The sequence below is a fragment of the Dryobates pubescens genome, chromosome Z, assembly GCF_014839835.1.
Source record: "Dryobates pubescens isolate bDryPub1 chromosome Z, bDryPub1.pri, whole genome shotgun sequence".
NCBI classification, from domain to species: domain Eukaryota; kingdom Metazoa; phylum Chordata; class Aves; order Piciformes; family Picidae; genus Dryobates; species Dryobates pubescens.
The window spans coordinates 131,787,454-131,800,791 of record NC_071657.1 but is presented as its reverse complement, the minus strand read 5'-3'; the positions used below and the strand labels follow the sequence as shown (position 1 = coordinate 131,800,791).

The following is a 13,338-nucleotide window of genomic DNA, read 5'->3' as shown; positions in this document are numbered from 1 at the left end:
GTAAAAATGCACTTCCTCCCAGACTGAATTTAATTCTTTTAAACTCTTTACTTTTTCTTAATAGCTCAGAATTCTGTTACTGGAACATTTGGGGCAATTTATTTGTCAGCATGATCGTACAGATGACATTTTTATCCAGCAAGTTTCTCCCACTGCTGGGAGTACAAACTTTTTCCAACTAGCACATACTTGTGTTAGGTTAAGGTAAAGAAGTTGTTACATGTTTTATTATGTAAGCACAGCTATCAATTAAAATCACCAAATTGTAGACATCAGAGCACAGTTAGATTGACATAAATAAAAGTTAAGTAATTTGAAGATTGTGGGGTTTTTAATTATATCTGAAAGCAGTAAGAAAAATTGGACAAATGCTCTAGTCAATTGAATGTACCATGCTGCCATCTTGCCAGCTCCAACATGAAACTGCTGGCTGGAGAAAGGTATCCTGGGGCTTGTAGTTCAGATTGTAACATGAGAGGCTTCCTGTTTCTGGTTGCTGCTTCTGGTTTTCAGTTTTGGGGTGTTGGTCTTTTCTGCTGGGCTGGCTGAGGGCTTGAGGCATGAGTGGGGATCATTTAATGACTGGCTTCTGCTACTGCTTCTGCTTTTGCTGTGCTTTTCTGTGAAATAGGCTCAGGTAAGTGTACTCTGGATCATCTCATTAAACTCCTTATCTCAACTGAGGGGTTGATTTTTTTGTGTTACTTTCCCTCACATCTGTGGGAGGGGGGCTTGCTTGTGTGAGCAAGCTGCCTGAAACCAGGACAGCTTATCATATACTATACTGATGACAACGTTTGAGCTAGAAAGCTAAGAATCACAGAATCACAGAATCACCAAGTTTGGGAGAGACCTCAAAGATCATCAAGTCCAACCTGTCACCACAGACCCCATGACTAAGGAAGTTTAATTAGAACTATTTTGAGGCCTGGAAAATGTTTATTTATTTTTGTTAATATAATCATAGTATTCAATACTCATAATGTATGTTGTTGAACTTCTTCCTAACGTCCAATCTGAACCTAGAAGTGGGTAGATTCAGACTGGATGTTAGGAAAATGTTCTTCACCATGAGGGTGGTGAGACACTGGAATAGATTGCCCAGGTAGGTGGTTGAAGCCCCATCCCTGGATATTTTTAAGGCCAGGCTGGATGGGGCTCTGAGTAAACCTGATGTAGTGTGAGGTGTCCCTGCCCATGGCAGGAGGGTGAGAACTGGATGATCTCTGAGTTCCCTTCCAACACTGACAATTCTGGGGTTCTGTGTTCAGCTTTTACTACAGCAATACAAGTATGTCATCTACAAACATCCATTCTAGTTTCTGTATAAAGTGAGAGCGATCACTAGGATGTACTTTAAGCCTAAATCAAAGCAATTGATGCGTGGCTATTGGGGAAACAATCTAGTTCCACAGAAATTACAATTACAAATACATTTTGGTGGGACTTTCTCAGCTGCTGTTTTGATCTGCAGCATCCACCAGTTGTAACACATGGTTTTATTGACTTTCATCTAAGCCAGTATGCTCTGAATTCATATAAAGGCCAGTGGTATATAGCTTTTCAGCAGCATGATGTAGCATGTCTCTCTATATATGCTTGTTTGGTTTTGGATAACTATGTTTTTTAAACTCTGAGCAATCACTGAGATTAAGTTGGAATTGATGCTATGAAAACTATCTCTGCTAGCTGGAGAACATTGATGCTAAGATATCCCCCATTGATGTGACAATTTGAGAAACAAAATACACTGCTTGATGTTTTCTGTCCATGACAAGTCTAGAACTCTTCCCTCACAGCTGTAGACTTCCTTAATGATGCTGATGTCTCAATCTGCAAGCAAACCAGACATCACAGCGTGCTTGTGGATGAAAACTCTGCCACCCATAAATCAAAAAGCTGTTAAAATAACCTTCCATCCATTTTTAATTACTTGTTTTAAATGTGCCTAACCTGTAGCTTGCAGTTTTAGACAGGATAGTCTCCAGTTCTTGAAAGCACTTATGATTGTTAGATGCATACATACATGCTTTTTCACAGACTCACAGAATGTTAAGGGCTGGAAGGGACCTTGAAAGATCATCTAGTCCAGCCCCCCTGCCAGAGCAGGATCACCTAGAGTAGGTCACACAGAAATGCATCCAAGTGGGTTTTGAATGTCTCCAGAAAAGGAGACTCCACAACCTCTCTGGGCAGTCTGTTCCAGTGTTCTGTCACCCTCAACAGCAAATAAGTTTTACCTTGTGTTCACATGGAACCTCCTATGCTGCAGCTTGCACCCTTTGCCCCATGTCTGCGCACCACTGAGAAGAGCCTGGCTCCATCCCCCTGACACTGACCAAAACCTGGCTCTGTCCTACTGACAGTTGCCTTTCACATCTTTATAAACATGAATGAGGTCATCCCTCAGTCTCCTCGAAGCTAAAGAGCCCCAGCTCCCTTAGCCTTTCCTCATAAAGGAGATGTTCTACTTCCTTCAGCATCTTTGTGGCTCTGCATTGGACTCTTTCAAGCAGTTCTCTGAGGTTCTTCTTGTGCAGAGGGGCCCAGAACTGGACATAATATTCCAGATGTGGCCTTACCAGAGCAGAGTAGGAGTGGGACAAAAACCTCTCTCAACCTACAAACCACAATCCTTGTAATACACCCCAGGATGCCCTTGGCCTTTTTGGCCACAAGGGCAATTTCCTTACCTATTCTCCTTTCACCAGGCAGGTTAAAGTTTCATCTGTTTTGAATGTCCAAATGAGAGTGTACAAATGTAAAATAACAAGGGATTCTTTAAAAGGAAATTTGAAAGAAGTTCATGCCATAACAGTTCTATATTCTCATTAGTTGCTAAAGTGACTGTGCTGTTCTTCTGCCTTATTATCTTCATAAATTAACTTGATGTATTGTCCTGAGAACATTACATAAATAGAGCCAAAAGAAACTACTTTTTCCCTGTTTGTTTTCTGTGTTTTCTTCTTGGATCTCTTTTTTTTTTTCTGTTCTTTTGGTTTTTTCCCCCCCCTATGGGGAGATTAATAATTTGTTAGGTTGGTGAACAAAATATGAGTAGAGAACTAAATGAAATCTCTGTTTAGTGACATATTGGTAAATAACAATTCAGCATTAACAACCTATTACTCTTAAAGATGATGACTGACTCTGATTATACACTAGTTTGTAGAACCTGGGCTTGCTTTCAGTTAGATTTGTATCACTATGTATTTTAGTCAGTCTTAAGGTAATTAGATGAGGATGCAGGCTCCCTTTGTAGCAGAGATGTTTAGGACTGACTAACACAACTGTGGAAACCGTGCTTTTCTACAATGTTTATTCAAATTAGCACTTGCAGGGAGAATGCTTTTCTCTCCATGCCCCCTCTTTGCTATTTAAGCTGAAAGCTATTGTTGAGACAAAAGCATACTTACCAAAATTGTTCCTGAGCAGACTGGCAATTTAAATAATGTACTTAACTGTCATAGAAGAAGATTCTTCCATTTTAAGAGTGTGCACAGATGCTGATTTTTTAGGGTTATTTTGTTTTGTTTTCCAGCAGAACTGAATGCGTTGCTGTCTGAGCTGATGACACAGGGAAACCCTCTCAACTCTGAATTTTATACTTTTTTGTTCTCTCTCATCCATAATATTTTGCCATCCATCTTGTTGTCTCATTCCAGAGTGCTTTCTGCACCAAGATACCTGTCCCTAGGCAATTTACTCTTCTATCTTAGCCAAATTATTGGACCTCAGGGTCTTGCTTGCAATTTGTGTGCTGTTTGGAACGAAATATCAGACATAGATTATGCAAACCACAGGTCTTATGAAGCCTTATAGGTACCAGGTAGAAATAGATTTCTCTGGAAGGAGTAACTAGCATTTGGCTTATCTGGCATCACCAAGTCACTTCTATAAAAAGATCTGCTGCCATGTATTGCTGCTGAATTTACACTTTTGTTAATGTACTTGCACTGGATTTTAATTTCCAGTTGCAGCTACCAGCTCACTGTGTGTTCCTGCCCTGCTTCCACCTGCTCCACCCACCTCCATATTTTAAAGTATCACAGAATTGTCAGGGTTGGAAGGGATCTCAAGGAAGGGATCTCAAGGTTCATCTAGTTCCAATCCCCCTGCCGTGGGCAGGGACACCTCCCACTAGATCAGGTTGCCCAGAGCCACATCGAGCCTGGCCTTAGAAACTTCCAGGGTTAGGACTTCCACCACCTCTTAGGGCAACCTGTTCCAGCTACCTTTATGAAGAACTTCTTCCTAACATCTAATTTAAATAGAATAGAATAGAATAGAATAGAATAGAATAGAATAGAATAGAATAGAATAGAATAGAATAGAATAGACCAGGTTGGAAGAGACCTTCAAGATCATCATGTCCAACTCATCATCCAACACCAACTAATCAACTAAACAATGGCACCAAGCACCCCATTAAGTCTCCTCCTAAATACCTCCAATGATGGCGACTCCACCAACTCCCCAAACAGCCAATTCCAACGGCCAATCACTCTCTCTATGAAGAATTTCTTCCTAACATCCAGCCTAAACCTCCCCTGGTGCAGCTTGAGACTGTGTCCTCTTGTTCTGGTGCTGGTTGCCCGGGAGAAGAGACCAGCCCCCGCCTGTCCCTAGCATGCTTAAATCTTGGGACAACTCCTAGGCCATGGTTTTATTCAGGAGTTGTAAGGTCTGTCAAAAGCAAGTGCCACTGCTGAAATGATTCTGTTGTCCATAGTTATCTTTAGCAATAAAAAATAAAAAAGGTGTTGACATTTTGATTGCTTCAGAAAATACTGTGCTGTGGTACAGCAATAGCACCAGTAATAAAAGTTCAAGTGAAAATTCTTGCCATCACTGTAGCAAGGTGAAAAAAGGCATGACAGCACATTACGCCATGGTCATTGAGTAGATGAAGCAGTTCACCAAGCTTGCTCTTGTGCTTAGTGAGCCATTGCACAGCTAACTAATTGCTGCTTCACTACCCAGTCATTGTGCCTCCTATGTATCTTCAGATTTCAAAGAGAAATACCTGGATTCTTCACCGTATTTAACTAGAAGTGCTGGAATGAAACATTCAGGTGTGAATGACATTTTGTCTACTCCTTTAAGTATGGGCTGTATTCAACAGGAGCTCTTAAAAGAGCAAGTGTCCTTAATTGCACTGTTTTGAAACAGAACACTTAGCCTCTGTGTTTCTGGTGGGTTGGCCATGATGATTACAGCATTCATTAAAGAGTCCTGGGGTTGTTTTGAAACATCTACAAGATTGTGCATTAGAGTAGTCCACCAAAAGCAAAATTAGTATTGACAACATCTTTTCAGTGACCTTTTTGAATGGGTGGGAAGTAGCTTGCATCTGTGCCGCTGCTAGATTAAAAATTGCCATGCCTCATAAGTATCTTGGTGGCAATAAAATGCATTTTCATTTCAGAATCTGCTGCCCCTGGCCTCTGTGGTTTGGAGCAGAGAAGGTCATCTGTAAGCAGAGCTTTGAGGAGAACAACTTCAGATTTAATTGCTTGTATTAGGGCTGTTGTTTGTTCACAGCTGTCTGCCATGAAAGAAGTTTTTTTTTGAGCTGGGTTAAGTGTTTGTGTATTTGTTTCTGTCTCCATAACTTCTTAGGCATATACAGGAGAAAAGTTGTCTTTGCTACATATGGAGCCAGAGATGATGACCAAGAACAGTTACCACAAGAAGGATATGGACATACTGGAACATGTCCAGAGAAGGGCCACAAGAATGATCAGAGGACCAGAGACAGACTGAGTTGGGGCTGTTCAGTTTGGAGACCAGAAGGCTCTAAGGAGGCCTTATTGTTGCCTTCCAGTATCTTCAGAGGGATGTTTTAGGGTGTCAGGTAGTGATAGGACTAGGGGGAATAAAGCAAAACTAGAAATGGGTAGATTCAGATTGATACTAAGAAGTTCTTCACTGTGAGGATGGTGAGTCACTGGAACAGGTTGCCCAGGGAGGTGAGAGAAGCCTCATCGCTGGAAGTGTTTAAGGCCAGACTGGATGTGGCTCTGGGCAACCTGATCTAGTGTGAGGTGTTGCTGCCCATGGCAGGGGGGATGGAACTAGATGATCCTTAAGGTCCCTTCCAACCCTGACAATTCTATGATAACGATTCATCTTCTCTCTCTGTCCTGGTTTAAGACAACCTGCTCTCATAAGCAAGCCCCTCCACACACAGATGGGAGGGTAAGTAACACAAAAAAAACCCCCCAAAACTGGATTGAAATAAGAAGTCTAAAGAGATGATCCAATGTACAATTACCTAAGCCTAGTTCACAGAAAAGCAGAGCAGAAGCAGCAGCTAGGCATAAAACAACTCCCCCACCCTCCAAGACGGCATCCAACCCAGGGGCTTCCATTACCTCCCTGGGCAATCTGTTGCAGTGTCTCACCATCCTCATGGGGAAGAACTTCTTCCTAACATCCAATCTCAATCTACCCATTTCTAGTTTTGTTCCATTCCCCCTTGTCCTATCATTTAGGGAATGAAGCTGGAGGTGGGGAGATTCAGGCGGATGTGAGGAAGAAGTTCTTCACTGTGAGAGTGGTGAAGCTCTGGAATGGGTTGTCCAGGGAGGTGGTTGAGGCCCCATCCCTGGAGGTGTTTAAGACCAGGCTGGATGAGGCTCTGGCCAGCCTGATCTAGTGTGGGATGTCCCTTCCCATGGGAGGGGGGTTGGAACTAGATGATCCTTGTGTTCCCTTCCAACCCTGACTGATACTATGATACTATGATTACCTGACTCCCTAAAAAGTCCTTCATCAGCATTCTTGTAGCCCCCTTCAGATACTGGAAGGCCTCAAAAAGGTCTCCTCGGAGCCCCTTCTTCTCCAGACTGAATAGCCACAACTCCCTCCCTCCTAGAGAGGACTTCTATTTATGTTAACACTTTTGCATGCCCCAAAGGCTCTCCTTTTCTTTTGGTGTAGTATAGAGGAAGTTGGAAAGAATTGTCATCCACATAAACCAAAACCACCTCAGGCAACTAAATGCATGCCAACTGCTATTTTGTTATTCATCTCCCCTCCTCCCCAGGAGCACCTACCCCCACTTCTCCCCAAAACACTAAGGAAACAAGCACACCACGATAGAAATGCTAATAAAGGGAGTAATTCCCAACAGACCGTAAAAGACAGCGTTTATAACCCCGATAGAAACGCCCGTCAGCTTTTTTGATGTAAAGCATCTGTCTCCAAAAGGAAATGAAGGCAGGCCTGTTTCTCCTTTCAAGTCTCTGAAGTAGTAGGTGGTGTCATTTGTTATACAGTGCTGCAAGTTCCATGTTATTGCGTTGGTAGCTGCTGACTGCCTTTGTTAACCTACTGAAGAGTTTTATCAGCTGTCTTTAATATAAGAACATACACATGAGCAAAAACTGTAGTAAATGTCTGTTGCTCTCATGTCCTCAGACTATCACTTATAACTGTCAAGAGAGTGATGGCACTGATGTATGGGCTTGCACTCACCCCAAAATTCTTGCAACTGTTACAATACACCATAAATACTGGTGTGGCTGATACCTTAGAAAGTTAGGGAGCAGTTTTTCTGAGATACTGTGCACTTCCCATTTGAAACATGGAGGAGATGGAATGAACAGACTCTACAAGGAGAGGCTGAGGGAGCTGGGATTGTTTAGCCTGGAGAAGAGGAGGCTCAGGGGAGACCTTATTGCTCTCTACAACTACCTGAAGGGTGGTTGCAGCCAGGAGGGGATTGGTCTCTTCTCCCAAGCAACCAGTGCCAGAACAAGAGGACACATTCTCAACCTGTGCCAGGGGAAGTTTAGGCTCGAGGTGATGGGAAAGTTCTTCACTGAGAGAGTTGTAGCCGTTGGAATGTGCTGCCCAGGGAGGTGGTGGAGTCACCATCCCTGGAGGTGTTCAAGAGGGGATTGGACATGGCACTTGGTTTAGTCATGAGGTCTGTGGTGATGGGTTGGACTTGATGATCTTTGAGGTCTCTTCCAACCTTGGTGATTCTGTGAACTTTCAGCACGACCCAAAATGAGTTATCAAGTCACATTTTCCATGCATACTTTTTTTCTTTTTTGGTTTTTTTTGTTGTTTTTTTTGAGCGTGAATGGTCTAAAATGTGTTTGGTCTCCAGGAAAATTTCACCTTCAGTTACAAGACATTCAGGTTGTTTTCTAGCAATGTTTTGGTGGCTTGCTATAGTGAAATGGTACCTCCAAACAAAGACATGATGGCAGAAGATATTTCTTAGCTGGGTTTATAGCCTTATACATATGATGGTCTTTAGAGTACTTGATTAGGACCATACACAGACCATGTTCCTCATCCTAACCACTTTCTGTTACTGCATCAGTCTAGCAGATAAGCTCTACTGCATATTTTTTATTGGCCATCTATCCATCATATTTTCCTGAAGTTGTTGTCATTTAAGTGCTTCTAAAGCATACTCACATATGGCTGGTTCTCTGAAGCTGAGTTTCCATAGGGCCTCACATTTTGAGTATTTCATTTTGATCAGAACACTAGCGAGTGGTGTCTTGAAACACTGATCCCCTAAGACAAAAGCATGAGACTTCAAAAGTAAGTCTTTCTGAGGCTCATTGGTAATGAGAGTGACCTGAGGTGGGGAACCATAGTGAACTTTGTGTGCTATTTTCCCCCTTTTTCTTTAAAATGCAAGCTACTGGTTTGGCAGATGACCTTTACGATGCTCTCAATGCTTTAGCTACGTGCAAAAATGTAGGTTAGATTGTTCTCTTCAGCTTCATGTCCAGAGAGATCTGGACAGCTTAAATCAATGGGCTGAGGTGAATGGAATAAGGTCTGACAAGACCAAGTACTGGGTCTTGCATGTTGGTCACAACAACCCCAAGCAATGCTACAGGCTTGGGGAAGAATGGATGGAAAGCAGCCTGGTGGAAAAGGACCCTGGGGGTGCTGGTTGACAGCTGGCTGAACAATGAGTCAGTAGTGTGCCCAGGTGGCCAAGAAGGCCAACAGCAGTCCGGCCTGTATCAAACCCAGTGTGTTCAGCAGGAGTAGGGAAGTGATGGTGCCCTTGTACTCAGTCATGGTGAGGCAACAGCTTCAGTACTAGGTTCAGTTCTGGGCACCACAATATAGGAAAGACATTGAGGGGCTGGAGCATGTCCAGAGAAGAGCAATGATGCTGGTGAGGGGTTTGGAGTGTGTCATATGAGGAGCACCTGAGGGAGCTGTAGTTGTTTAGTCTGGAGAAGAGAAGGGGAGATCTTATTGCTCTCTACAGTTGCCTGAAAGGAGGTTGGAGTGAGACTGGTGTTGATTGTTTCTCCCAAGTAACCAGCAGTAGCATGAGAGGAAATGGCTTTAAGTTGTGCCAGGGAAGGAACAGGCTGCCTAGGGGGGCAGTGGAGTCACCATCCCTGGAGGTATTCAAGAAGTTGTAGATGTGGTGGTTCAGGATACAGTTCAGTGGTCACGGTAGTTGGGTTACAGTGGGACTCGATGATCTTAAAGGCCTTTTCCAGCCTTTATGATTCTGTGTCTGCTTTACCACTCTTGTAATATTTGTTAACTCCAGTAACCAGGCATGTCTAAATATCATGAACAACATATTATTTCATAATGGAATAATCTGAAGATTGAAAAACAAAACCCCAACAAACAAAAGAGAAACACTTTGTTGTAGCTAAAGATGGAAAACTGTTTAGTAACATAAGAAGCTTTTTAATGGATCTCTTTTGAAGTTTTTACATTTTTGTTGTGTTTCCCCTGGTGTTAATTTTATTCACTCACTCATTAACAAATAATTGCCACAGCCTGAATTTAAATGGATATCTTAAGACTTCTGAGAATACAATCTGAGAACAGATTGCGTTTTCTACTAGTCATAATTAAGACAAAGAGGAAAAAAGGGATGAGTTCCAGTGTCTTTAACTATTCTCAAAGATTATAATCTCTTTATTGGCAATAAATTGAATTAATGTCCAGCTCCTGTCTTTAATCCAGTCTTGGGTGTCTTCCATTTTCCCTGAGAAACTGTGCTATGCTGACATTACCACATGTAAAGCTTTATGAGGTCTGCGTTTTCTCATTAAAAAGAAAAGTCTCTGTCAACACAGGAGCTTGCCCTGGTTAAAGCACAAAGTGTACCAGGCAGAGAGGGACCTGGGGGTACTGGTCGATGGTAGGCTGAACATGAGCCTGCACTGTGCCCAGGCAGCCAAAAGGGCCAGTGGCATCCTGGCCTGCATCAGGAACAGTATGGCCAGCAGGAGCAGGGAGGTCATTGTGCCCCTGTCCACTGCACTGGTTAGGCCACACCTTGAGTCCTGTGTCCAGTTCTGGGCCTCTCAGTTTAGGAAGGATGTTGAGTTGCTGGAGTGTGTCCAGAGAAGGGCAACAAAGTTGGTGAGGGGTTCGGCGCACAAGCCCTATGAGGAGAGGCTGAGGGAGCTGGGGTTGCTTAGCCTGGAGAAGAGGAAGCTCAGAGGAGACCTGATTGCTGTCTACAACTACCTGAAGGGAGGTTGTAGACAGGCAGAGGTTGGTCTCTTCTCCCAGGCAACCAGCACCAGAACAAGAGGACACAGTCTCAAGCTGCACCAGGGGAAGTTTAGGCTGGAGGTTAGGAAGTTCTTCACAGAGAGTGATTGCCCATTGGAATGTGCTGCCTGTGGAGGTGGTGGAGTCACCATCATTGGAGATGTTCAGGAGGAGACTTGATGGGGTGCTTGGTGACATGGTTTAGTTGTTTGGGCGGGTTGGATGATAGGTTGGATGTGATGACCTTGAAGGTCTCTTCCAACCTGGTCTGATCTATTCTATTCTATTCAGCAGCTCTTCAGAAACATTTTTTTGTTATCTGTATTTGCTTAAATTGCTTCCATGAAAAGTCTCAAACTGAAGAGAATAATTTGTGTAAGTGAAAGAAGATCGTCAGAAAAGTGGGAAATATTCCTAATATTTCTTCCTCCTTTTTCTTTTATACCAGTATCCAGCTGCCCTTATGAACCTTGGAGCCATTCTCCATCTGAATGGTAAACTGAAAGAGGCTGAAGAAAACTACCTCCTTGCTCTTCAACTTAAACCTGATGATGCCATCACTCAATCCAATCTTCGCAAACTTTGGAATATCATGGAGAAGCAAGGTTTGAAGACATCCAAAACATGATGATGAAGAAAGCCCTGAGCTTTTATTTCCTTGAACTTAACTAAACCCACAAAGCAGAACTTCCACACAGTGGTCCAGTCAGAGAACTCATTGGACTTGACTGCAAGGATCAGAGGTCTTAATTGCTGCTAGGAAAAGCTATTCTGCTCTTTTGGCAAAAGTTTTGGTTTTGGTTTTGGTTTGGTTGGTTTTTTTGTTTCTTTTTTTTTCTAGGTAAATAGAAAAAGGGAGAGTTTGAGATACTCATGAAGGACTTGTTACCCCACAAAAATATTTAGAACCCCTAACACTTGAGGGAAGGTGTTTTGGCACATTTGATAAAATCATTGCGAATCCCATATTGTTTGCTCTTGGATGGGTACTTGAAATGTGTGCTGTCTAGAAATACTAAGGGAAAATTGTACAGTGTACACTAAGCCATATGGGAGTAAAAGTGGTAGTAGGAGGCTGAAGTATTTTGCTGATACTGTAACTCATTAAAACGTGTACTAAATCCAGTGTGTTTGCAGTTTGTCTTAATGCTGCTGTATCTCACTTTAGGACCGCTTGCTTACCAATCTTGCAGCTTATATGGCCAATTTTTACTTTAGCTTTTTTTTCCAAACCTGTATGCTGTGATTAAATGACAGCATTCAAAATTGTTTCCTGAGAGTATGCTTAGTCTTTCAGCTTGTTAAGTTTTAATGCCGCTCTCTCGAGATACGCAGTCAAATGGCTGTGGGCTAGGGAGAGTGAGCAAGTAACATCAGATCCAGAGCTGTCTTTTAGCAACAGAAGCAAGACTGATGTTTGCCCTGAGTGTGATAAAAGTGTCATCCTAAGAGAAAAAAAAAACACAAGAGTAGCATAGAACAATGTGTTTGACTCTCTTTACATTGCTATGGGATAAGTCCAGTTTTAAACTGGACTCCGCATACAGCATTTTTGCAACGACTCAACCAAGTGAAATTCGAAAGTAGATTACAAATGAGACTTGATGAGCAACTCAGAGAAAAGGGAATGTTATACATTGGTGAGGCTAGCAAATAACTGAAGGGACTGGATTAGATCATGCTGAAAACCGTGCAGATCAAGAGAAATCTGTAAAAGTGGTTGCCAGTTATTTTCCACAGTGGTGGTGTCTTAAGGAAAGAATCACTTCTTCAGATTCTGACCAACTATTAGCATCTGTTTGCATTCTGACGTGTACTAGCAGCAGTGCTGTCAGAGGTCTAAATATGCTTTTGGTGAGATTCAGTTGATTTCTGTTTCAGACTTATTTGGCCTAGTTATTGGCTTAGTCTGCAGCTTTTGAAATGTAAAAATAATTTATTTTTAATTGCTTTAGGCTTTTGTTTTCTTTTTTTTTCCCTTTTCTTTCTTCCTTTTCCCAGACCATTTGTTAACTGCTTGCTTTCTTTGCAATAGGCATTTTTGCTTGCAAAAAAACCCCCACCTTTACTTGTTCATTTAATGACCCGTTGGTATCTGCTTCAGTGTTCTTTTCATAAGGGTGGATATAATGTTAAAGTGGTAGAGCACCTTGAACTGAAGCTTCTTCAGGAAATTCTGTTAAAAACTCTTTTTTACTGAGAAAGAGTCCGGGGTTGTATTTTTTACTTGTTTGGTTGGGTTTTTCAGTGGTCTTTTTTATTTTGTCTTTGTTGTTGTTGTTGTTTTCTTTCTAACTGTTGAGCACCATTCCAACAGAACTGTAGAGAGGAATACTTTGCTGTATTTATTTATTTATTACTTGACTGCAGCAATGTTGCCTACCACTACACAACACTCTGTAAATGTTATTATTCCTTTTACTTGGTTTTCCTTGTGGTTAGTGTGCATTACCAAATAGGGAAGGGGACGTTTGAGTTACTCTTACCTTCTTGGTCATTCTCCCCTTACACTTGGATTCTAAATCTCTATTGATATAGATTGGGGAATAGCTATTTCAAAGTCAGTATAGTAAATAATTGTAGTAGCTTGTGTTTCCTTTGCTTTCCTCTTGCTCACTAAAATACTGTAGGCTGCTAAATTTACAGCCGGCCTACTGGAAGGGCCAGAGGGGCAAGATTTGGTTTTGTGGAGCTTGTCAAGGTTTTCTTAACTAATGTTGTGGTTGAAAAGCAAAACTGAAGGATCAAAAGTTGAGTTTCTCCTTCATGATTGAAATCAGTGTTAGAATATAATGGTAGCTTGAACTTACTCTCCTGCTTTAC

General features: G+C 42.1%; 1 protein-coding gene across 2 annotated transcripts in view; it reads left to right on the top strand.

Annotated features, from left to right (window-relative positions):
• TMTC2 (transmembrane O-mannosyltransferase targeting cadherins 2) overlaps nucleotides 1–11,317 on the top strand; it is a 304,368-nt gene extending 293,051 nt beyond the window's left edge. For both annotated transcript variants that reach the window (XM_054178580.1, XM_054178581.1), the window contains one exon: nucleotides 10,964–11,317. In XM_054178580.1, coding sequence (XP_054034555.1) covers nucleotides 10,964–11,143 — 180 coding nt within the window. In that variant the 3' untranslated portion in view covers nucleotides 11,144–11,317. The remainder of the gene's footprint in view (nucleotides 1–10,963) is intronic.
• The last annotated feature ends 2,021 nt before the right edge of the window (nucleotides 11,318–13,338 follow it).